Below are 26545 nucleotides of genomic sequence, written 5' to 3'. Positions count from 1 at the left end.
GCCAAAATGAGACTAGATTAGTGGCATCATTACTATCTTGGCTATTCCCAGATGATGGCATACAAGACTACAGGGACAATTAATTTCAGATGACAGTCATCAGATAGTGATACCAGTGCAACATCAGGAACAATTACCAACAATTAAGCAGTTTGTTAACTTCTTAAATTAACATTTTTAATTAGAATTATTAACATACATGTAAAACGCTGAGTCAAAGTTCATGTCCCCATTCCCATCATCACAAAAAAAAAGATATTTAATTGCCCTAAAGACAAAGTTGTGTTTTCTTTATCACCCAGCAAAAAAAGAAAAAGAAATCACTCTTACGTACCACGCAAATACAAAATTCTACTTTACCAGAAATTACAAATGTCGTACACGTTCTTTTCAAAAGTATTAAACACAGAAATTAGAAAACTATTTATGGGGGAAGTCTAGAATTTTGAAACCAAAAGATTAGAGATGGTCAATGCTGGAAACAGGAACCGAAAAGGCAACAGTTTCTTTTGAATCCCTGGTTGAAACCACTTTATTTTGAATGAATTCACCTTGCATACAATCAAAACATCCTTCTTTATAGCTATGGGACAATAAATACAATGAAAAAGAGCAAGCAGAAACACGGTGGCCACTGGTTATTGTCCAGCAAAGAAACAGAACATATTACCCAATAGTAAATTCTTATGTTTTCAAGATAATTCTCTAAATCTAATTTTCCAACTGAAGCAATCCCTCTAAATGAATGGACATGTGAATCATGGGCACTGATTTAAGACAGCTACACTAATCATTGGACTGAGCCTAGGCGTTTACAAGCTCGGAGACAGCTGAAGGTTATTTCACAACAACTCAATGGTAAATATTTCCACTTTGCTTCAAGGGGATTCTCAGTTTCATGTACACTGACAGAGAGGTTTTACCTCAAGGATCACAGCTAAATCCAAACTCAAGGCCATTTCACAAACTTGTGCTTCTTATTAGAAGTCTATTCTGGTGGGACAAAAAGATGGCATCCTATGAAAAATAGGATAAAAACAAATAAAAGGAACATATATATAGACTCAATCCTCTTTTCATAAATTCTAGCCAACTTTAGGTATTTTTCTACTTTTTCTACTATGTATAATTGTGTTGTGGATTTCTTCAGAATAAGACTTGGTTATTATAATTATCTATTAGTGTCTGTGATTGACAGTATGCCATTTTTGTGAAAGAATAAAGTATAATCAAGCTGACAATTAACAGATATAGCCTGCTCATTATTTCTTGAGTTGCTGGGGCATAATAAAGAAGGAATGTATGCAATGGTAAGAAATTGGTCCAGTTCAATACACAGACCAAGCCAGAAAAAACAGAAAATGGTAATGTCCTCAAAAATTCATTATCTTCCTAAAGGATGGAAACTGTCTCCACTTAAATGTTATTTGACTTACACATACATACATTCATTCACACCTCCTGTTGGGAACAAAGGCAGACATTTCCATATAACTGTCACATATCTCCGATGTCTACCTGTGCTTTATAGTTTCACAGATGTTTCTGCTGAAGTTTTGAGTTTGCCTGGCTGATAAATCTATTTATTATCCCATAATGGATGAATGTGAGTAGTAAAGCCTTCTGAGAAGGATTATGTTACAGCTGGTATATAATCACAAACTCTATAAACCAGCAAGGGATGCAGAGAAGTAAACTGTGGAGATCATGTTAATATTTTTTTCTTTTTATGTTCCAAAAGAATATATAGTCACTTACTTTGCATCTTGTTTATGGCATAGTCTAGGATAGCAAATTCAGCTCTTCCAGTAGTTATGCTACAGACTTGCACCTGCAACAGGAGCTTGAAGGATATGGAGCTCAATGGTGGTAGAACACTAGCTTTTGTATGTAGGAGTTTTCTTGAATCACAGCTGCTACTAATAAAAAAACTGGGGCACATCCCCACAGGGCAAGAATCTACATAAAATTTTGCATATCCTCACTTATATCTATAGAGTACAACCCCCGTATCCATGGGGGATATGTTCCAGGATTCCCTATGGATATGTGAAATTGCTGGTAATAGCGAACGCTCTATTTTCATGCTCGGAGCAAAAATAGCGGGTTCAGGATTCGCCACTTCACCTACTCCCCCTAGGAGATGATGGGACAGATTTCCATCTTTCTCACTGATGGCAAACATTCATACAACAGCCTCAGTCTTCAGAAGTTAGTAATGGTGGTGGCAATTCTTCTTGCTTACCTCACCCTCAGCCCCAAGCTATTGTCTAAACAGCAGATAAGTGAAACTATGAGTACGAGTTCGGTGGATATGGGGTTCGTCCTGTATACAATGTTCTCTCGCTACTTCACGGGTCACTTTTCGCTACCTCACTGTTTCACGAGTTTTCAATTAATATTAATGTACTAATTTATCATGGTATTTTGGCTGCTTCACGGGTTTTTATGGTGTGCAAAGGGTTTTGGAAGGGGGGGAAAGGGAGAAATAAAGGGAGAGCGGGGAGGGTAGAGAAGGGTTGGAAATAAAAAAAAGGGTTATTTAGCTTCCATTCTTCTTCTCTGCCAGTGTACTGTATATTGTAACTGCTAAAATAAAGTACAGACTGCATTGTAGTAAGTGGTCTGTGGCTTGCTCTCCTCCACACATGGAATATAGTGTCCCTACTTTGCAGATTTTCACTTATTGCGGGTGGTCCTGGAACGTAACCCCCGTGATAAGTGAGGGAACACTGTACACATATTTAGGCACTTATTAGGATTTATTCAAACATACATTTCACATTAGGATAATTTATTTGCCAAACAAAATCAAGTATTCTGCTGATTTGCAGATCCAGATCATTCCCAGATAAAAAGTTCACTCTACAGAGGTTTAGAAACAAAGCTTCTATTATCCCTAATAGAAACTATGCGTTCTTCTAAGCTTAAGTGCAAGACAGCAGAAATGTTCAGGACAATGTACAGCACATGTGGTACTGTGCCTTCTCTTGAAAAAAAATGCAACTAATAGAGGGAGGACTCTATTGACACCAAAGGATGTTCCCACATGCATACTTACATCACCTACAATGGAGACATTTTTGCAATAGGCCTGGGAAAGCTATGTCTTCCCTAGTTGGTTGCATCCCCAGCATGAGTTAAAGTGATCACCAATGCAATGGACTATGAAGAATAAAGACAAGATTCTCAGAAACTATTTTGAGACTGAGCCAGATGATCACAAGCCTAGAAACCTTCAGCATTTTTAATTTAAATATCTATAAGCAGCCAGAAAGAAACCTGTAAAGTGTATACTGACCAACAACCATTTCACTGCAGTTAGATATATACTATCACTCCTTCCAGAGCTTTGAGAGGTTGTGGCTGATCATAGTAGACAATATAGGAATAGACTAGCTTTGCCTGGCCATGCATTGCTGTGGCTTATGGGAATCATTTGTTGGCCAGGTAGAATAGCAGTGGATAGCCTTGCAGCCTAAAGTCTGGCTGTTTTCTGGAGTAGCACCCTCAATTAAAGAGCTGCTTTGAAGCCTGGCTACTTCCTTTGTAGGGGAATCATTATTTGGCCAGATTGAATTGCACTGAATAGTCTTGCAGCTTAAAAGCCTGGCTGCTTTCTACAAAGGAAATCCTTGATAACCCAGGTTGAATGGGACAGAGTAGCCTCGTGGCTTCAAAGCCTGGGGATTTTTCACCTAGGGAAAATCTTGGTTGGCCAGATTGAAAAGCACTGAATAGCCTTGCTGCTTGCAAACCTGGCTGCTTTCTACCTTGTGGAATCCTTGGTTGGCAGTTTGAATAGCAATTAATAGTCTCGATGTGGCAGGTATGAATGCTGCAATTGGGCACCTTGATTAGCATTTAATAGCCTTGCAGCTTCAAAGCCTGGCTGCTTCCTGCCTGGGGGAATCCTTTGTTGGGAAGTGTTAGCTGGCCCTGATTGTTTCCTTTCTGGAATTCCCAATTTCCCTGTTTTCAGAGTGTTGCTCTTTATTTACTGTCCTGGTTTTAGAGATTATATTGTTCTGTATTATTATATCACAGTAATTATTTCATATTATATTTATAATCTTATATTATCTGCTTAGAAGTGGATTATATGAGGCCCCTTCTACACAGCTGTATAAAATCTACACTGAAGTGGATTATATGGCAGTGTGGACTCAAGATAATCCAGTTCAAAGCAGATAATATAAGATTACTAGCTGTGCCCGGCCACGCGTTGCTGTGGCAAAGTATGGTGGTATGAGAAATAAAGTATTGAGGAATTGGTGGTAGTTAAGGTAAAGGGTCAAGGTTTTCCCCTGACATTAAGTCCAGTTGTGTCTGACTCTGGGGGTTGGTGCTCATCTCCATTTCTAAGCCGAAGAGCCAGCGTTGTCCGTAGACACCTCCAAGGTCATGTGGCATGACTTTATGGAGGGCTGTTACCTTCCCGCCGGAGCAGTACCTATGCATCTACTCTCATTTGCATGTTTTTGAACTTTAGGGTTGGTATAAGCTGGGAGTAATAGTGGGGGCTCTCTCCGCTTCCCTAATTCAAACCTGCGACGTTTCGGTCCAGAAGTTCAGCAGTTCAGCGCTTTAACACGCTGCGCCATCAGGGAATATTATTTCATAAAGGTTGTGAATATACAATATTTCTGATTGTTGGGGTTTTTTTGACTGTTGGAGGCAAGTATGAATGCTGCAATTAGGCAAAATTATTAGCATGTAATGGCCTTGCAGCTTTAAAACCTGGTTGCTTCCTCCCTGAGTGAATTTTTTGTTGGGAGGTGTTAGCTGGCCCTGATGGTTTCCTGTCTGGAATTCCCTTGTTTTTAGAGTGGTGTTCTTTGCGCTATTTTCTGTGCTTCTACTGTCTGTGGCCCTTAGAAAACAATTATTCCTCTACCTCTAATTAGGACTTTATTTTTCTTTTCTTTTTGTTGTATCAACCTAGAGGCATGGATGAGGGGTTGTGCTGTCAATTTTCTAGGTTGTGGGGTGTTTAGTTTTGTTGTTTTGTTGGTCACCGGGATTCCATCACTCTTTTATATATATAGATAAATGGGTAATATAGCTGTGTGGAAGGACCTTGAGTCTACACTGCCATATAATCCAGTTCAAATCAGATAATCTGTATTTTATAGGTAGTGTGGATAAGGCACTCTACCTATGCCCTGGGCGCCATTTTGGCTGAGGAAGTTGCTAGGATACGAAGGGGCCGAGGCCTAAAGGCAGCAAGGTGGGGAGGCTAAATGCAGCAGAGCCTATCTTTCTAACTGGAAGTTAGGGGAAGAAAGGCTCTTCCTCATCCTCTGTAATTTGGACTATTTTTCTAGGTTCCTTTGATTGAAAGACATATTTTGGATGACTATGTCTTTTGTGGTCAAATCTGGTGTGATTCGGTTCAGTGGGTTTGTTGTTTACTTATAGTAAAACGAACATTACGATATATATATATATATATATATAGCAATAATGTAGAGATACCATTGTATGTTCAGAAATAAGCCCCACAGAACTCTATGGGCCTTAGTTCCAGGCCATTTTGTCAATACACTTCCGTATCTGTTGCTGATAAGAAGAAAAGAGCTCAATGTAGTATAAAAACAACCGTGCATAATGCTGTCTGTATGCACTATATTTTTCAGTCTCACGATAGAAATGACAATTTTTACAAACAAAAAAAAGTCTGTGGTAAGGGTGGGCAATGTGTGGTCCTGTACAGGCATTGACAACTTTTGCCTTTCTTTAATCTGTTTCTTCAGACTTCCTAGATCCTCCCTTTTCTCTTAGAAGCCTCCATGAATGACAACTCACCTTTAAAATAGGTTCTAGCACCCTCCTCAATTTGCACTGACATAAAAACCCTTTGAAAAAAATGTTCTGAGTCTCTTCTTTGTGTACTTTTTTGGATGTTTCTGGGGATTTGTAGGTTTTGGTTGCAAAACAACTGGCCCCTTTGCCCACCCCAGTTGCCAACCCTACTAAACACTACCGAGTTGCATAGAATACAACCTGGTGGAGATAGAAATCAGTGAACAGTGTACTTTTCTTTTTATATTATTAATTGCTTCCATTCGGCCATTAAATATCGTAAATTGGACTGAATGCTGAAATTACTAAATAAATCAATAAAACTTTATTTGTATACCGTTCTATCTCCCCGAAGGGATTCAGGGCAATTTCCAACATTGGTAAAGCATTCAATTACTAACACAGAAATGTACAACATAACCGTAATTAAAAACATAAACGTATTACTATTAAAACTATCATACACATTTAAAACTAGAAGTCAGTTCCAGTACTACTCCATTGGGTGGAATTCAACTACTAATGGTCAGAATTTCAGGGTGGGCCAAGACAACTATGAGAGGCTGGGCCAGAGCTAGTGCAACGAAGTAACATAGGGCCAAGGAGTGGGTAAATTATAAACTGATGGCCAGGATGGGGCCTGAGCTACTCAATTCCAAGGCCTACTGAGCAGTTATAGGAGGACTAGGCTAGTACGAGGTATCATAGGGCTGGGGAAGTGGGTAAAGTGCAAAGCAGGGTCCTAACAGGTGACCAAAGTAAGGTCTGAGGCTAATCATTTTCAAAGGCCTACTGGAACCACCAGGTTTTCAGGTCCCTGTGGAAGGAGGATAGTGACGGGGCCTGTCTTATCTCTCTGGGGAGGGCATTCCAAAGGCAGGGGACCACCACCGTGACAGTGTGTCTGGCCACAGACACAATGGGGAAAGGTTAAATGTTGCTTTTAGCAGCTCTCAAATCCTATTTTGCTTTCTGTTAAGTGAAGTCAGCATGTTTGCCATGGAATATTTTCTGTATCCATCTAGGCATCCCACAGACTGTCACAGGAGCTCAACCACCATAAAGTTAATTATTCCATAATGAAAATGACACAGTTCACAGACAGAGTTATTACCAGAAACAAATTTCTCATTTATTTAAATGACTAAGTACTCTGTAACAGAATACAAAAAGACTATTTTCTAGGCCTATCTGAATTAATAGAACTGTAATTTCACAAATAATCACAATGAGAGGATCTGGACAAAGGACAGAGGGGAAGCTACAAGACAGAAATAGGCAGCATACATGAGGTCTTTTCATTCATTTAAAAATGAAAATTATTTTGGGCAGCTCATTAGGGTTTAACTTTGCTATTTATTATTCTCCCATCTACACCACTGTACCAGCAAGATATCAATGTATTCGTAGTAAGATTCATTTTAACTCATACCAAAAAAATCAATATTCCAACTACCCTATATACTAGAATTTGTAGTAAAACAATACCCCCCAAAAACTGGGTCAACTTATCCATGGGTCAACATGAGTACTGTACTCTGACTCATTTTTTCCACAATATTCTTTATTGTTGTTACAACATCTTGCTCATAGTTATACACACTTCATTTTCATGTAACATTTTTGTCTGCGCCTTCTTTTTTAAATACATCCCTGTCTTCAATAACATTTTCATTGATAACAACCCTCATCCCCACCCAATTACCCTTCCCCCGACCACATATTTATCCTATATCTTTATCTTTAACCAAGCACACAATTTCCTTAATTTCTGTACAATATTTACATTGGCTTTGCTTCTTTCTATCCATGCTATATATGCCTTCCATTTATTTTAAATTTCTTCTGTTTTATCCTTCTGTGTATCCTCCCAAACTATATATGCTATAATTTTGAATTGGACCTTATCATAAATATAGTTATTCCAATTTTATAGTATTTTTTTCATTTTTCCATCCCCAGGCTATTAGAGCTTGTCCTGCTCAAATCGTCATTTTGAACAGTTCTTGTTCTTTTGTATTTAATCTTGTTATTCCCTAACACTGCTATTAACATTACCGTATTTTTCGCTTTATACGACACACCTGATGATAAGACGCACCGCTTAAGGGCCCCATCAGATGTCAAAAGAGGCAGAGGCCCAGCAGGCTCAGGTTCAGCGGGGAGCTCACCAGCTCCAGCAACAGCCCGCCGCTCACGGGGCTCGCGCCCTCCTCCTCCTGCGCCATGGCCGACGAAGAGCAGAGCCGAAAGGGAGGGGAGAGAAGGGTCTCTGAACCAGGAAGGGGAGGAGGAAGGGGAGGAACTGGGAAGAAGAGCCAACGGGATCAATGCCCACAAGCCCGAGGAGGAGGTGCCTAGGAGGAGGCGCGCCGTGCGTCTCTTTGCAGGGAAGGGAAGGGTCTCCAAGCCAGGAAGGGGAGAGGAAGAGGAGGAAGAGGAGGAGGAGGAGCTGGGACGGATAGCAATGGGGATCAACGCCTCCAAACCAAAGGAAGAGGAGGCACGCAGTGCGTAAAGCTTGGTGTATAAAGCTTGGCACACTTTAGCAAAGGAGCTGCCCCTCTCCAACGCCCCTCTCTCCAGGGAAGGGAAGGGTCTCCTAACCAGGAAGAGGAGGAGAAAAAAAAGCAGGAACTGGGAAGGATAGCAATGGGGATCAGCCTAGCGCGCGCCCCTCTGTTTGTGTGTGTGCGCGCGTGCGCGCTCTCCCTCTTTCTTTCCTCTCCTCGCCTCGTGAGGTCATATTGCGTTTATAAGACGCACTGACTTTTTCCCTCTATTTTGGGGGGGGGGGGGGGGAGTGCGTCTTATAAAGCGAAAAATACGGTAATTCCTCATTCACTTTGAACAGTATTTTAAATAGTTTTTTCCACCATTGTTTCTATTATTTTTCCCATTTTTTCACTTTTGAACATTTGGCCACATATGGGTATGCCAACCTTTGCTTGTACCACAATGCGAACACATTGGACTTATTATCTCTTTTATCATATTTGAGAGTTGGGCTGGGATCCTTTGCTATTTCAGTAAGAATTTTATTTCCAATTCTTTATATTTCTCCATTTTAATTTTTTAATCCTCTTCATTAAGCTCTCTATTGTTTGACTTTCCAGTGGCCCTTATTTCTGTCATTTAGTTTGTATTGTCTTTATCATATATTCACCGTCCTTGACCATCAGCTTGTATATTAGTCCTGCCAATCCTTGCTCGTTTCTGTGTTTTTTTAAATAACTCTTCCATCTTATCTTCTTGTATTTTTCTTCCCTATCTCCTTTGTTTAAGTTTATTATGTAGTCCTAATACTTCTAGCCAATTTCTATTTTCAATTTTTCCATTATTCTGTCCAAGGGTATTAAATGTACTCTGACTCATATATTTCAAGTATACCAAGTCAATAAATAGGTGCACATGTGACTTTAACTTCTACACTGCCTTGATGTATTTCTCTCCATTACAAACAAACCTTGAAACTCCCATAGCGGCAAATTTAAATTCAGATGTCTTTCCTCCATGTGAGAGCACATTTTAAAACACACTGCCTCTGTCCAGGACATGAGTGCAAAAAGGTGTTTCATGCTGTTACCACCATGTAGAGCAGGGGTATATATAGATATAGTATAAGATTCTGGAGTGCTGGTGATGATGGGGGAGCATTTTGTGTTTTTGTGAGTCAAGCAGATTTTTAGGTGATTTTGGGAGGGAATACTTGAAAATCATTTCTATTTTTGAAGTGAGTTAGAGGACTGTTGATGGTTTCTAGGTCCCACAAAGTTGAGGTACTGAGGCCATGTGTGGGCTGCAAGCCACATTTGCATGATTCTCATTTACTTGGGCTAATTCACACCAAAATCTAGAACTGCACAGTGACTCCTGGTCAATGTATACACATTTTCATTTGTACTAATCTTCAAATAGATTTTATAATCATTATATGCTTAGATTCCTTTTCCAGGAAAGAAACAAGTATCTTAATATTGGACCCCTGGGATTTATCATGATTTCACTGCAATGAAATCACTGCAATGTTATAATGTTGCCAATTAAGAGACTACCATTTAAGCTGCACAAAAGAAACACCATTTATAAACTTGATATTAAACTACTACTGCACTAAAATACCACCTTCCAGTTTCAACAAAGAATCTTAAAGAGGGTAATTTCATTACAGAACTATATTCTATAGCACAAAATCTTAGGCTCTTGAGAATAAATACCCATTTATCTAGGCAGAACTTAAATGTAATTGTGCAAAATAACTAGGAATTACTAGGTTTCTCCAAATTGGCCAAGCGCTGTGGGATCTGGCAGGAATTGTATCTGTTGTAATCAACATTACTTCTAATATCCATATTGATCCATGCAATGTTCTCCCTGTTGTGGTAATCTTTTATGAATTTCCAGTATTATTAGCTCTATAAACCCACTGCAGTGAGTGTATAGTTCTCCTGTTCTGAAGTTTCCAATACAGACTGGAGGAACATATTTGTAGCTACTGTCTTAGGTACTTCTCTTTTAAAAAATCTAAATAATGTGACAACTTATCTTCAATAATTTTACTTCATAAACAAGTCTGAAGAACCATTATTTCTTATTGTGACACGTATTTTTAAAACTATGCCAAGATGCTGCATTAGCATTAAACCACTTTCCTCTTGAAAACATACCTTAACTATAACAGTCTGTTCAGAGGGACTACTCATCATCTCATTAATTGACTTAAAGAGCTGAAGCAAAGATTCCCTGAAGTTAGCTTCACCTTTGTTTTCATAAAGCCTGAAAAACAAACAACATATATATGTAGTTATAATAGATAATATGTTATTTCAATGGTATTCTCAAAAGGATACTTTTCATAAAGATCAGTGATTTCAGGCAAAATGCAGTGTATTTGACCAAATACACTAAATTTCAAAAGTCTGCTCTAGCGACATTAAAAAACTCAGGAACATTTTCATCTTAAATGACAAAGGGTGACTGAACAAACCAAGACCCCCTCACCAAGAAAAAAGTCAAATTTTTATGAAATTTTTCTAAATATATGCAAAAAAAGACCTACAGGAGAACTCGTGTTTTTATACAAAAAAGGCAAATTTTGAGGGAAAACTGTGTTGTGTTTTCCCTGTGTTGTGTGTTGTGTACAAAAGTACAATTTTGCAAGCCAAACTACATTTCTGCATAAAATAACATTTTGGAGTTTTACAAAAGTCCTAAAGGCAAAAAAATAATTTTACAATATACCAAACCTTTCCCAATAGTTTCAATAAAAACTTCTGAAATTATTCAACAAAAAATATCATTTTTATTTGCATTTCTGTTTTGTACCATCCATTCAGATGGCACGAAATGGAAAGCCCCCCCCCCCAAAAAAACAAAAAAACAAAATGCAATCAAACTGAAAGGAAAACGGGAGCCGGTATCGGCTCCAAGCCTGCTTTTCAGATCGATTGGCTGCAGGCCCTTTGAGGCTTGGGTGCGTAGGCCCAAAGCTTGCATCCGTAGGCCCAAAGCTCCTGAGCTTATAGGTGGAGGCTTTAGGCCTACACACCCGGGACTCGCAAGGCATGCAGCCGATTGCCGAGCAAGGAGAGCTCCTTATTCGGTACTCGGCTGTAGGCCGTGCAAGGCCTGGTTGCGTAGGCCCAAAGCCTGCCCTTGTAGCCCCAGATGCTTTGGGCCGAAAGAAAACAGATCTTTTGGCCCAGAAGACAAAACAAAACAAATATTTCGGGAGGTCAGATGAAAACGGAACAGGGCCCCACCAAAAGCCGGAACATGAAACAGGACAAGGTAAGTCCCAAATGCACACCACTAGTGAGCTCCCTTCTGTCAGCTCTAGCTCATGCGGGGACATGAGAGAAGATCCCTGCAGGATGGTAACATATCTGGGCATCCTCTGGGAAACATCTTTGAAGACGGCCGATTCTCTCATACCAGAAACGACTTGCTTCAATTCACTTTCAACACGATAAAAAAATTCATTCTAAATTTCTGCTGTTGGAGGGCATTTGATACATTAAAAGTGTTATAAAATTATTTTTACTCTGAATCTTGTCCATCAAGAAATGGATGCACGTCAATCTATTTTTTTAATATTTGCAAATATATGGACAAAGAGTAACAAATATAAAAATGGACTAATCAATTCACCCAGCTTTTAAAAAATGGGATACTGTACTAAAACTTGAAGATTTGGTTAATTATTCAGATACACTTGAAAGTATCTTTCTAGACTACACACAACGTAACATTGATTTAATTATTAACAAGAAGTGGAGAAATGTAATATGAAATTTTCAGCAAGCATTTAATCTGAGTGTAATAAACAGATGTAACATTTCCATCTTATATGAAACAAAATTCTCAAAAACTTTAATATCATATACCATTAATATAAAAGTGTATGAATTTGAAAAATATGATATAATGAAGGAGGTAAATAAGAAACATACTGGTTGAACAATATCCTTGACCGCACAATAAATTTGAAGATGTATTCCAAAGATTTCATAGCTTTGAATAGTTGATCTGTAATACCAGCGTTATCCACGTAGGTTCTTAAAACCTTTGTCAGTTTCCTGTGCAAAAAGGTAAAAAAAATCTAAAATATATCAGCACACTGACATATAATAGACACATGAGTTGAGAGTTCAAAGAAGTCTAGTTCTAGGGTCGCAGAAGTGAAAAACAACTTGTAGGCACTTAGCAACAACAGAACCATTTTTTGAAATAGATGAAATGGACGAATCATTTGCTTTATAGCATTTGTTAATCTTATCTGCTGAACAAAGAGTTAGAAGAATATCCAAAACCCTTTGAAGGTAACTTAGACTTGATTGCTGTTAAAGTACATGGCACAAGACTGCAAATCTTGCTTCTTTAGATATATGCACAGTGCCTAAGGCATGCAATGAACTTGTGGAATAAACATTTCATGGCAGAGACTTCATCTTTCTGCATTTTGAAAAATCCCTGACGATAGACTACAGAAGCAATAATGAAGCCTAGTGCCTTCATAGGCTTCTTCTTCTTTTTCTTCCAAAGCTTCTTCTTCACATTCATAATAAAGTCCCTGTAGAACACTATATACATCTAACATTAACTTGTTATATAGACAAGGCTGCAACAAATGAAATAAGAGAAATGAAACTAATATTTATGAACTAAACTTGTAAGATAGCCTTCTATAACCGTTCTTAAACTCCAGAAAGGAATTGCCACAAAAAGACACACAATAAAGGAAGAAGTATCACTTATTTATTTAGGATTGTCACGTACCTAACATCTTTTCACTATTTTCCCCTTATGTTGCTTTGCTAAGCAAATATATGTTAAAATGTTGCAGGGCTCTAAATCAATTAATTTACAGAGACATTAGCCGAGATTAAGGTTTGATTTATAATACTGTTCTGCTAGCAGATTTCATTGTATGTAGAGTTAAGTGGGATTACATTAATATTGACAGAATGCTTAAAAGACAAACTTAGCAATGGTCCCTGATTGATTTCCACATGTTGCTATCAAGTAAAAATATGTATCCCCAACAGAGAACATGTTCAGGGGCAAAGGGGCTGCAGCAAAGCAAATCATTCAACAAAAATTGCTACTCGCGTTACAGTATTTTATTTTTATTTTTATGCTTATATAACTAAAAGGATTCCATATGTGCCTACAAATATCCACCATTCGATTCAACAAAGGCTGGATTCTCGCATGCCCATTCCCTCTGCATGAAGCTCTGTCCCTTCACCAACATGAGCATATTGAAAGCTCTACAGATCAGATGGCATGTGTCAAATTATTTTTTAAAAAACTGGGCTGCTTTACAATCTATATTCTTATCCTACAAAGGATACCACTAACATTTTAACTGATAGTAAGAAATTAACACTGGAGTCCTAATAACCATCTTCCCATAATCCCCACCTAACTCAAACAGATTTACTTCCAAATAAATATACAGGCAATCCCCAAGTTATGAACAAAACAGGTTCTGTAGGTTTGTTCTTAAGTTGAATTTGTATGTAAGTCAGAACAGATTTGGGTAGCACAGGGTAGGATTAACACTCCTGTGGTGTTTGTTTTGCTGTCTGTGCCCCTGTTCTGAAGATTTCACCTCACTTTCTGTCCCTGTGATCATTGGATTTTGAAAAATTTGGCTTGTTGTGGAAACCAGGAAACAGAATATGACAGTTGACCCCACAAAACTCAACATGGTTTTCTTCTGAGTAGAAACACAAAATATTACATTGTCAGTGAAATATCATTGCACCTTCTATCATTAATACAATGCAGCCAAAGTAAGATGCCAGAATTTTAAGAAACCCACAATCTTAGAAGTACTGAGCTGCCTTTATTAGACTGCAGAACAAATTAATATTAAAATCAGTTATTACAAGCAGAATATTTTCTATGGTGTCTATTCAGTCTAAATATGTTAAGTGATATCATACTTTTAATGTAGTGCAATGAACTGATTGACTTTTCATAATTAATAAAGGACACTTTCCCATTAGTAATTCTAGGGCAACGTTAGAGTAAAGCAGTAACCTAACTATAACCCTCACCATTCAGCATCCCTCTAAAATGAACTGTAATAAAACATAATAGAAATGAAAAATGAAGAAATCTTGTTTCACCTGACAAAATGTTGCACAACAATATATGCATGTTTAAATTACAGTAGAGTCTCACTTAGCCAAGCTAAATGGGCCGACAGAAGCTTGGATAAGCGAATATCTTGGATAATAAGGAGGGGTTAAGGAAAAGCCTATTAAACATCAAATTAGGTTATGATTTTACAAATTAAGCACCAAAACATCATGTTATACAACAAATTTGACAAAAATAGTTCAATACGCAGTAATGTTATGTTGTAATTACTGTGTTTACAAATTCAGCACCAAAATATCACGATATATTGAAAACATTGACTACAAAAATGGCTTGGATAATCCAGAAACTTGGATAAGCGAGGCTTGGATAAGTGAGACTCTACTGTAATTATAGTCTCCTGTCACAAAGCAGATAACTTTTTAAACATTAAATCCCAAACAATTTAAATATTATATACATTAAGTTTATGGAGTATGAAAAGGTAATATTAATATTAATAATAATAATAATCAGACTCAGGTTTTTGGAAATTTGCAAGGAAATTTGCAAGGAATTTGTGTAAGGAAATTGTATACCATTTTTTTTAGTTATGGAACACTTATAAATTCAGTATCTCTGTCAACTTTCTCAACCTCATTGCTAAGTGTGGGACACCTAACAATGCTGAGAGGGATCATTTGAAAACCGTCAAGCCTCACCTCCTAAACAAAGTTCAAACATTTCAATGAAAATGCATTGATTGAATAGCCTATCCATGTAATTTTAGTAGTAAACTAAAGTACCTGTTCCTGCAAGTGAACATAACAGTTATGACTTGTCAACACTCTTAATACCTTTACTCCAAATGACATTAACAACTTACGTGTAGGCCAAAGTAGCACTGAAATGTTTCTTAATGTAGGTTTCTAAAACAGGGTTAAAATGCTGGAATTTCCTGTCAGCAATCAGTCCAATGATGAATACCTGTATAGTTTAAAAGGGCATTCCTTTATTTTGGAAAGACAGAATTTCAAATATTTACATGGGAAGAGGCAACATAAACTTTAAAATGAACTTGAAGATGTGAGGTGATACTTGTAAGTGGGATGTCATTTTCATACAGTCTACAATAGGTCGTCAGCAATGTGCCATTCTGAACAAATACTTTTAACTGTCATTTGGGTCAAATGAGGGCTTCAGAGGGTGAACTGAAATGCTGAAAATGGGGCCTTTTAAAACCTCCAAAACTTTCCCTCTTCCTTGCTCAGAAACCTTAGAGATTTTTTTCCAAGAATAGCAGCAATGCACAAAAAGTCAGATACTGTTATATGGTTTTAGGGAATTTACACCATGTTGATTTAATATTATTTGCTTTGTAACTTAAAGTTTCTCCTCTTTTAATTGCTTCTCATTTACTTGTTTGAATTGCTTTCGGGATTATCGATAAACTCAAAAGTACTGCTCCACAGCAGTGAATAACATGTGTGCTATGCACAATACCTTACTGATTTACTCAGTGTTGGCATGATTCTCTCAGTACATCATGCAAACACCTGGAGATTAGATGTTTGCCATGGGAGACATTGACTGGATTATAGCCCAACACCAACTTTATCAAGATAGTCTTTCTTTCCAATAGGAATGTTGGTTGACATTGCTTAGATCCATTTTGACTTTGATATAAGACTAGAGAAAATTACAGTACTTTGGCTCATGCTTTCCCAATCCTGGAAGGTGTAGTTTTACAAAGTATTTAGCCTTCTGTGCCGAAAGGTGGTGGTGCCTCACCAAACTACAACTGCATAGCAATGAGTCAGGGCATTGAGCCAGTGGCCTCAAAGTTGTAGATGCACCCTATATTGTCAAGTACAATATAATCCAACATTGAGAATTCTAGAAGAGACAACACTTTTAGACCACTTCTACACTGCCCTGTATCCCAGGATCTGATCCCAGATTATCTGCTTATTCCAGATTATATGGTAGTGGACACTCTTCTACATTTATCTTCTGCACTTCTAAACTTACCTAAAACCCAGGAGGAAGTGGGTGAAAATAACCTTCTTCCCCATGGGTTTCAGTCCCCACCCACTCCCACAACCTCAGGCTTTCCCTTAGGAGGTGGTGGTGTAGTTCAGCCCTTGATTATGCCTGAACACAATATCACTGAGAAAGTGGATCGTGGGAATTCTGGGCCTGCGAGCCAGCAGGACATTTTAAGTCCTGAAACGTAGCCCCCTCTGTCTCCAGTAGCTAGTAAAGCCACATTCTAGGAAGAGGCCCAGATGTTGTTGAGAAGCCTTTCGCTAAGGAAGCAAGGTCAGAGGCTGAGATGAGCTCAGAGGATGAAATTCCAGGTGGACAGACTAATGAGCTGATAGATAGGAGACTTAGTTTTCATGAATGCAGAGCTGCTCAGCAGAGTTTGTGAAGGTCACAGTGCTTGTTAGCTTAAAAAGTCATTATCAGGGGAGACGGCATGAATTTATGTCTATATTAGAGAGATCAGAGGGATTTTTCAGCAGTCTGGTCAACACTGGAGTTTGAGAAGCAACATCCATAGTCAAGTCTTAGCTAGCCTGCTAAGGGATTTCTAGGTTCATGTTTCATGCTTTCAAGTTTAAGTGATTATTCCTGGATTTCTGGATTGGATTTTAATGCTGCCTTTTTATATCCTCTGCTGGGTGTCTTGTTGTCTTGGATTTTGAAATAATTCTTGTTCCTTGAATCTTATGGACTTTGCATACATTTAGACTTTGACATTTTTACTATTTTTGCTGAATTGCTTTTTATACAATCTTCAATAAACTTCTTTCCTATTTTAACTTGGACTGGAGTATGGCGATTAAGTACAGCAGTGCATCCTGCCCTGGAGTACAACAGGTGGCTAGATGCCATTCCCCAGCCCCCCATTTTCCACCAAAAAAAACTTACCTGAGGGGCCTGCCGGCAGCGCAAGCCCCTTTGTAGAGTACTCCTGACACTTGAAAATGATGTGGCAGCAGTTGGGAGTTGGGGAGGAGGTATCATTTGGATGCCTCAGATAAAAGCAAGACAGATCTTGCGTTTTGAGCCTGTCTGGAAGCTCCTATGATCCAGCCCCTATCAGATCTGGGATAAGATCCTAGGATAGAGGGCAGTATAGATCCAGCCATAATCTTTCACTGTCTAAGGTACGTCCAACAGAGCACTTTCCAGTGGTCGCTTCCAAAGTTTCTTAATGAGGGAGGCTAGTTTGGGTCTTTCCCTTGATATTTCTGCCAACAGGCAAAAACATTTAGTTTTGTCAAATTACCTTCCTTGTTTTCAACTAGATGGGTGTTGAGTTTCATTTCTCTTTGTCTTGCATTTTCTGAAAATGTATTGACATGTTTTATTCCTTAAACTGTCCCTTATTAATACCATTTCATTATGAGCTGCCCTGAATCTAATCCATGAGGAGAAAGAGAGCATATAAATGGAAGAACTAAAGTAAGTAATAAATGAATTACCAAGGCATCAAACACCAATGTATCAAATGTCTCACTCTCCGAATTTTCCATCATGATGTTAAAAAGTGCATCCAGCGTATCTTGAAGAAACTGCAACGAAAAACTAAAATCACTATTGTAACAGGAGACTATGTTTTACTTCCTTATAGGACCTTATGCACAATGACATGAGAAGGATACAAGCAGAGTAATATAAGGAAGAATATCAAAAAAAAAAGCAAACATTTGTTGAAACCATTTTTTAAAAAAGCTTATATTTTAGATATATATTTTAAATCATGCCAAACTAATGTTTGGAAGGAAGCAGGTAATTGCTACAATTAAAAACCTTACATAGTTGGCCATAGCAATTTAAATGCTCAGGCCAGTGGTTCCCAAACTTATTTGGCCTACCGCACCCTTTCCAGGAAAAATATGACTCAACGCCCCCTGGAAAGGGGGTGTGGCTTAGAGGGGTGCATGTGGGCCCCTCCCCTAGCCCCGCCCATTAGTCCTAAAAGGCCTCTTAGGAGAGGTATAGAGGCTCAGCCCTGTCTCAGGCTCTTGGAAGGAGGCCCCGCCCCCTTCCCTAGCTCCACCCTCTGTGTCCCAACAAGCGCCTCAGGAGAGGTAAAGATTCTCAGCCCTGTCTCGGGCTCTTGGGAAGAAGCCACGCCCACTCCTCTAGCTCCGCACCCTGTGTGTCCTAACAGGCGCCTCAGGTGCTCAGCCCTGTCTCCGGCACTTGGGAAGAGGCCCCGCCCCTCCCATGGCCCTGCCCCCGTATCCATCACCGCCCCCCTGGATCTCTGCAGCGCCCACCAGGGGGCGGTAGTGCCCACTTTGGGAATCACTGGCTTACGCAAACCTATCAAACAACTTAGAATTAAAATAGTCTTCATGACATTCCATTGAAATGATTTCTAGGTTCACATAGCTGCTAATTATTATTGAATTCAAAGTGCAGAGTCGTCTAAATCTACATTCCTCTGCCAAAACTCTTTGAAATATTTTAAACTAAAGAACCAAATCTGTAAAAAGATCCAGGTTGACAGACACATTTTTAAGGTATGTAATCCAAAACCTCAATTTAAGAACTTGGGTAACTCCAATATAAATGTTTTATGTAAAAGCTGCTATCAGCCTTTGTTAGTGACTGCTATATAAATATTTAAAGTAACCAAGTTCCCACATTATTCATTAAGCTAACACAACAGCAGCAACATCTACCTCCTATGTGGAATTTTTGGAGGAGAGCAGATAGGGCTATTTTTCAAGGTTCATCATCAACTGTGCCTCTTGCAGAAATAAATTTATAAAATTTTTCTACATATAGATTAATCACAACAAATATCTAGTTTAGGGGAAAGTTTTCTCAATTCCTTTTGAAAACTGAGTCCCAAAATCACATCTCCTGGACAGGGAGGCCAGGCAAATTCCCACTCTGTGATGACTCATGGGCCATGTAGTCCCGTTCCAAGTGCTGTTGTGACAGATGAAGAGGAAAACTTGGGTTTTCCACCATTTCAGCCAGAAAAGGAACTTTCCCAGCCAGAAATGGAACCCTTGCACCTGCAGGAGGTTTGTCTTCCAGAAATCTGCCAAACAAGCCCTGAGTCAAAATCTCCCCCTTTTTCTCGCCGTAATTATTATCTCCAGCAAAAAGGAGTGCAGCAGGCTAATCGCAGGAGCTTGAGAATTGCAGCAAAGCATTCAGATGATTAAGCCTGCTCCCATGAGAAATTTTAGGGAGTCATACATCTGGACACAGAGATTGACTTTCGTTTCTGGTTCCCCAGAGAAGTGTTCTCTGGTGGGAAAACGAGGCCCTATTTAGGTTCCTTGCTCTCGAAGGAATCTTGCGGAGTCAATTCGTCAGCTACCGGAGCAGCGTGTGTGGACAGCTACTCCTGCTCTCAAGCCTTTGTTCCTGTTCCAAGCCTTCGTTCCCAGCCTTGTTTTCTCCCCGGATCTTGCCTTGTTTCCCGGACCTCGCCAAGTAATTACCACGGATCTTGTTCTTGCTCCTCGTTTCCTTGTTGCCTTGAATCAAGCTTTGTGTTTCAAGAATCAAGTTACTTTCTAGCCTTGCTCAAGTTCACGGACTAAAGGACCTTGTCATCTCCCCTCACTTTGCTTGGCAAAGTGAGTGTTTCGGTTATTGGATTACAACTTTGGACCTTAATATTTCATATTGGACATTGTTTCGTGGGACTAATTTTGACCTTTCCTGAAAGGTCTATTTCTGGACTATTTCATACACTTGCTTTTATTAACTTTATATATTCCTTCAATAAAGATATTAGATAGATTCTGGCCTCTGTGTATGGTTATTGGTGCTCTGCAGCCTGGGCTGTGACACACTCAGCAACAAAACTCATCTTTGGAAACTCACTCTATGGAAATAACATAGATACCCATTGGTGCTTTGTGAAAACAGAGCAAATAGAATACTTGTTTTCTATATTTTAATATTAAATGACATTTTAAATATTGTATTTCCAAAATTGAATAAAACCTTGATTTTTACCAGGACTTTCAATCCACAGTAAATGAACTAAAATGGAAAAGAGAACTAAAGCATCACTGATTGACCATATATACAGCAATTAAAACAGCAGCAACGTTTTTAAAGGCCTATGACAAACAGTACTTATTATGTATTAAGACTAAATTCAGCCTTCTACTAGTGGTTGCAGCATCCCTTCCTTCAGATGAAAACTGGGTCTGGAAGGTTCCTAAGCCCTCTCGATCAAGATATCAATGTTAATAGGGGAATGCAGAGATTATCGGCAATTGACCCTCTGCGTAGGGAACAGTGTGAGCAGAAGTGGAAGAGTCATCTAAGACTGACACCTTAATGCTTTTTTCTAGTGGAGTCATTAAAGTTTCCATAATTCTACTTTGTCTAACCCAGGATCTAGCCTTTAATTGAAAAAAAGTCCTGTAAATGATTTTGTATTCCATAATCCATGAAAAATCTCCACTCTGATTATTTTGTTTACTTGATACAATTTGGGTCTTGTGATGACTCATGGGCCTTGTAGTCCTGTTCCTAGTACTATTGTGGCAGACGAAGAGGAAAACATGGGATTTTCGCCGGTTCAGCCAGAGCCGGAGCCTCTCCACCTGGAGGATGTTTGCCCTCAAGAATTCAGCCAAACAGGCCTTGGGCAGAACTCCCCCCCCCCCCGTATTCCCGGAGGGACAATTATACTAGAGATAGAGGAGTCAGAGAGGCTAATCGCCGGAGCCTGAGAATCGCTGCCAAACAACTAGCTGATTAGGTCTGCTTCCCTTGGGGAATTCTAAGGAGTCATGCATCTGGACAGAGTTGGGTTTCGCTTCTCGTTCTCTAGGGAAAGTGTTCTGTTGGCGGGAAAACGAGACCCAATATAGGTGTTTGTCGCAAGGGAAACTTTGCGGAGTCAATTGATCAGCTTGAGGAGAGAGATCGTGTGTGGACTTCGTAATCCCTGTTCCTTGCTTTCCGGATCAAGTTTCAAGTCTTGCCTTGCCTCACGTTTTACCACGGACTTTGTTCATGCTTCATGTTTGCCTCGTTTTAAGTCTTGGATCAAGTCAAGAATCAAGTTAATTCCAGCCTTGTTGTCAAGCCTCATTGGACTCTTAAGACTCTGTTGTTTCCCCACACTATTGCTTGGCAAAGTGTGTGTTTCGGTCAAGTGGATTAAAACTTTGAACTCTAATATCTTATATTGGACAATACATTTCTGGACTATATTTGACCTTATCTGAAAGGTCTGTTTCTGAACTATATTCTTCACTTGTTTTTATTGACTTTATATATTTCTTTAATAAAGATATTAGATAGATTCTGGCCTCTGTGCATGGTTATTGGTGTTCTGCAGCCTGGGTCCTGACAGGTCTTCGCTTCCCAGAATTCCCAAATCCAATCAACTCTCAAAACCTAAACTTTTTGCTAACCTCCCTACATTTGAGGAAAAGGGGCTGATTGCAAAAGTGGAGAGCTTCATAGTCTTGAGCCTTGATATCCACAAAATCTCTGTAAAAGCAGGTATTGAGAGGGAGAAAAACACATCCATTTGCTGCCGAAAGCTCTGGGAGTACAACCAAGCTCTAGGTGCCCAGCTTCCTGACTGATGTATACTTGGCTCACCCATCATGCCTTGGAAATGGACTATATAAACCAGTACAATCTCACAAAACTTCTCACGTGATCTGGTGCAAAATTCATGCCAGATTTAACACAAAATCTTAAGATGGTAGTGCTACCATTGGAATTCAATTGATGCCATTTCCAAGCATGTGCTCAGAACCTCTTGGTGACATAGTAATCACATATGGGAAGTTTGGCACAATAGCACCCCTCTGGCGAGTGTCGGAGTAAGTCTTACAGAGGCTTTATTACATCAAGTCAAAGGACCTGGAGTTCTTCCCTCACTTTCTCTCTCCTTGTCATGTGTTCCAAAAAATACCCAAAATCTGAAAATAAAAACCTGCCCCAAGCATTTTGGTTAAAAAATACTCAGCCTAAATTTGTTTTATTTTAGCATAATACAAAGCTAAAGAACAACCCCACTCACAAAGTAGAGGCACCATTGAAATCCAGACCACTAGTGACCACTGCATCAGTAAGCATATGACCTAACAAAGTGTCACATATGTGCAGGTCGTCCAAATCCAGCAAGGAAATGCTAGTAGTGCTGTTTTACTAAGCAAAATTATCAATTACTTTAGTCAAAGCATGGTATTAATTGCATGCCTCACTACACGCAATTAAGGTTTATTTGAATTGGTAGGTAGAAAAAAATCAATCATGCAAGTGCTGTCTAAATTTGACTCGCACTGATGGTTAAAATAATTACATAGATGTGCAAAGAAGCTTTGGCAATGGAGAAAAGCAGGAGGGAATGACTGTCTCAAATGTATTCACTCTTCAAATCAATGTATAACAAAATCTATTGGACATTTCTTCTAAAGTTATACTATTGTATCACCAAATATAATGAATGGGATGTTTTCACTCCATAAAGTTGCACCAAGCTTTCACTTGATAATTCCTGTTTTATCTTAAATAAAAAAATATATTTCCGAGTAGAAATAGGAATTAAGTGCCTGTTTTAAAATAAATTAATTAACAAAGCATTTTCAAGCAAATGGGTCTGTTACCTTAACAACTTCACCCCCATCAACTTTCATTAGTTGCCTCAAATTCTGTTGTAGCAGATTTGTGTTCGATCTCCACTTCAGCAGCCCCAGCAGGTCCACTGATTGCAAAAATCAACAAAACAAAAAAACAAAAAAGGCACTTTATTAGCTCTATTGTCCATGTGGAATAAAGATGCAAACAGCTCATTCAAGCAGCAATCCTATCTAATTGACCTGGAAATAAGAAATACATCTGCCTTGGTTTGCACGAGGTCATGCTGACATCTACCAAACCAGTAATTTGAACACGAAAATACAAATAATAAAAGTACCAGAAAAGACTACCTAAATATACAGAAAATGCTCATGATACAAAATAATACTTACCAATAGTACTGTCCCTTTTTATTCTGAACTGGGATGGTACAACAGCAAATATGTTATACTCAAAAAAGTATGTATTTCCACATAGGCAGTTCAGAACTTGGCGATGTGCATCCGGGAACTTATCTTCAAGTTAGTTTCAAATAGCATTACATGGTCAGTTTAGACTCATATAATGCAATTCAATGTAAGCAAACTGGATTATATGAGTCTATACTAACCATATGATGCCGTTTCAAACTGCATTATATGGCAGTATATAGTGGGGCCTTGGTTGTGCATATGACACACAATTCTGCCATTCAAATAGCACTGCTGTGGTTTTGGAACAAGTAATGGGATGCATCAATTTGTTGTAATAATTATAGTTTTCCTATTGGTGGCAGTTTTAATAGGTGTATTTATGCAAGTTTTTAAAGTGGAAAGGTAGGTTAAAAATAACATACAATGTCAGTTATACATATTCACAATTCAAACAGGCAAATTGCATCGGTGTGCAGTGAAACTGTTGGAACAATTGGCAACATTTGGCATGTGAAGCATAACACTTTGTTCCCATCAGTCTTTTCAAAAGCTGGTTTATCGCTTCTGATATGAATGGTGTGAATACATGTTTGCTTTTTGTCATTCTGCCAGGACCAAAACGGCATAAGGATTGTAAATAAAATCTTAGAGAGACAACATATGAGAAACAACATATGAGACAACATATGAGAAACAACATATGGCTGGCAAACTGTTAACAGTCTATGGTGCTCTAAAGCATTTGACTTCTAAAATTAGGAAGAGAAAATTTAAACCAAAAATTAGAAAGCAAAAGTAAGACCTTTGCCATGTAAAAAAAAAAGTTAGTATTTCTACTGGCAGCTGTACCGTCTTTATTGTGCCAATCTTACCGCAATTAACTGTTTATGAAAAACTCTGTGAAATATGTCCTTAAATGTCCGTGCACATTCATGCAATGTCAAATATAATGCAAATAATATACATTCAAATCAACTAACATACGGGAAGCATAAAAGTCCAATTCCAAAGATACTAAAAAGAATCGTAAAACCCTCTTTAACATACTACATAAAACTGACAAAGAGAGTACAGTAGAACATCAAAAATAAAGAAATTACCCTTTAAACTCAATATGTTTTGTCTACCAATAAAATCAACATCACTACAGACATACTGTCAGCTTTAGTAAATTAATGGGGAATTACAAACCTAAGCAGTAGTTCAAATATTTAATTTTTTAGGAATTATTATGATCTCAACTTTCCATGCCAATCACTGTGGAATAGTACATTAAAAAAGCAAATTCTCTTTTAGTTTCACAAAGTATCAGGTATGACAACTATATACAAATGCCATGTGCCTTTTGCCCTGCTTAAAATCTGGTTCAATTTATTTAGTGCCTAATATGATTTTTTTACTGCTTCAACAGTGAAACAACTCACAATCTTTCCTTAATTTTCTGATAACCAATGTTTCAAACAAAATCAACGTTTGAAGAGTAGCTGGCCTTCAAGAGGAGACAGATTCCTATTCCCTCTCTAAGGCATGCAAGGGCAAACTGTTTAACTTGGGGGCTGTGTGCCGGGCTGGGGTGGGTGGGCTGGGCCTGGAGAGAGGGGGGACAGGGGGAAGGCTGAGGGCAGTTGGAGCGGGGCAGGGAAGCCGGGTTTGGGGGGGGGGGGGGGAGGTTGGTGTGGGAAACATATGGTTTCTTGCCTGGTGCAAGACTGCGTGCCCAAGCTTGTCCGAGTTTGTCAGCATCATTTCCTTCCTCCAAAATAGGCCTGTCAAGAGGAGGATTTGACACATCATGCAGGCACGGCTGCCCAGGGCTCTCCTCCCTTCCTGCTCCTGTTCTTCTTTCTGAGGCAACAGTGAAGAAGGAGTCACCCTTGTTATCACTAGGGGAGGCCTGGAAGAAGGGAAGCATGCTGGCACGGAGCAACTGAGTGCAATGGCAGTGGAGGCCAAGAAGCAGGCCAGGAGGGCCAGGATGAGGCTCTGCCCAGGGCTAGTGCTGAGGCAGCGTGTGACTGCCCTAGCCCTCCTCCAGAATGAGGATGCAGCAGGCCACCACGTCCTCATGCTGATAGGACAGAGAGAGAGAGAGTGGGGCCTGAGTAGAGAGCCTAAGGGGTTGCATCCAGCCCCTGGGCCTGGGTTTACCCAAACCTGCTCTAAGCACTACATTTACAAACCTCTTGATAATACTACGGGAGGTCCTCTAGTTCAGTTGCTTAATATTTGAGAGGATATGCTAGTTAGGATTTGTAGTCAAAAATCTGATCTCTGCAACCTTTATTTAAACTCCTACCTTGGAGCAAGGGTGTGTCCTTACAAGTACATTTCTCAGAATGTTCTAAATAACCAATAAAGCATATTAAATTAAAATTCAGAGGATGTGATTCAAAAAAATAATGGGAATGAATTATGCAGGTCCAAGCAGAGTACACACACGTACAGCAACTGAGAAGGAGGATCCAAAAGAGCCATTTTCTCAATATAACATTGAAGGAGGATGCAAATGAGTCATTTTCTCAATATAGCATTGAAGCACCTGAGCCACAACTGAGATTTGGCAGGTTCATGAATTCCTCATTCAGCCTTCTTTCTTCTACAGAAACATATTATAACCCAAAAGGAAGGTGCAAGAATAGGAAACAGAGCTCTATTTTACTTGAATATGCTAATCCCTTTATTTGGAGATGTCACTCATGCCCTATGCATAGATTTGCTCACATTATACACAGTTGTGTTGCGAAACAAGCTATAAATCCACATCCTAATAAAGCAGCCCATGCATGTGTTAGATGGAGTACTTAGTTAATCTTCTTTGTCCTACGATGCAACTGCACTGTAGAATTAATGCAATATGACACTACTTTAACTACCATGGCTCAATGCTATGGATTCTGGGGAGCTATAGCTTTACAAGGTCTTTAGTCTTCTCTCATCAAACTACCAAATCCCAGTATTTCATAGCAGTTAAAATGGTGTCAATCTGCATTAAGTCTACAATCTAGATCCCTGGTTCCTAACACGGACCACACAGGGGGGCAATTTCATTTTTAAGGGGGATAATTCGAGAATGAGTTACTAACAGTGATTTTTTTTTAATGTTGCTTTTAGCTCTACGGACTTCATATACAGTG

At 39.0% G+C, this 26545-nt stretch overlaps 1 protein-coding gene across 1 annotated transcript in view; it reads right to left on the bottom strand.

Moving 5' to 3' along the window:
- Nucleotides 1-26545, bottom strand: part of dock1 (dedicator of cytokinesis 1) — a 557290-nt gene that overhangs the window by 408262 nt on the left and 122483 nt on the right. The window contains exons 19-23 of the mRNA XM_062976064.1: nucleotides 23025-23122; nucleotides 17892-17981; nucleotides 15284-15384; nucleotides 12258-12383; nucleotides 10473-10581 (exon numbers count right to left, since the gene is read on the bottom strand). Coding sequence (XP_062832134.1) covers nucleotides 10473-10581; nucleotides 12258-12383; nucleotides 15284-15384; nucleotides 17892-17981; nucleotides 23025-23122 — 524 coding nt within the window. The remainder of the gene's footprint in view (nucleotides 1-10472; nucleotides 10582-12257; nucleotides 12384-15283; nucleotides 15385-17891; nucleotides 17982-23024; nucleotides 23123-26545) is intronic.

Source organism: Anolis carolinensis, chromosome 3 (genome assembly GCF_035594765.1).
Source record: "Anolis carolinensis isolate JA03-04 chromosome 3, rAnoCar3.1.pri, whole genome shotgun sequence".
NCBI classification, from domain to species: domain Eukaryota; kingdom Metazoa; phylum Chordata; class Lepidosauria; order Squamata; family Dactyloidae; genus Anolis; species Anolis carolinensis.
This window is presented reverse-complemented; position numbering and strand designations above follow the sequence as displayed.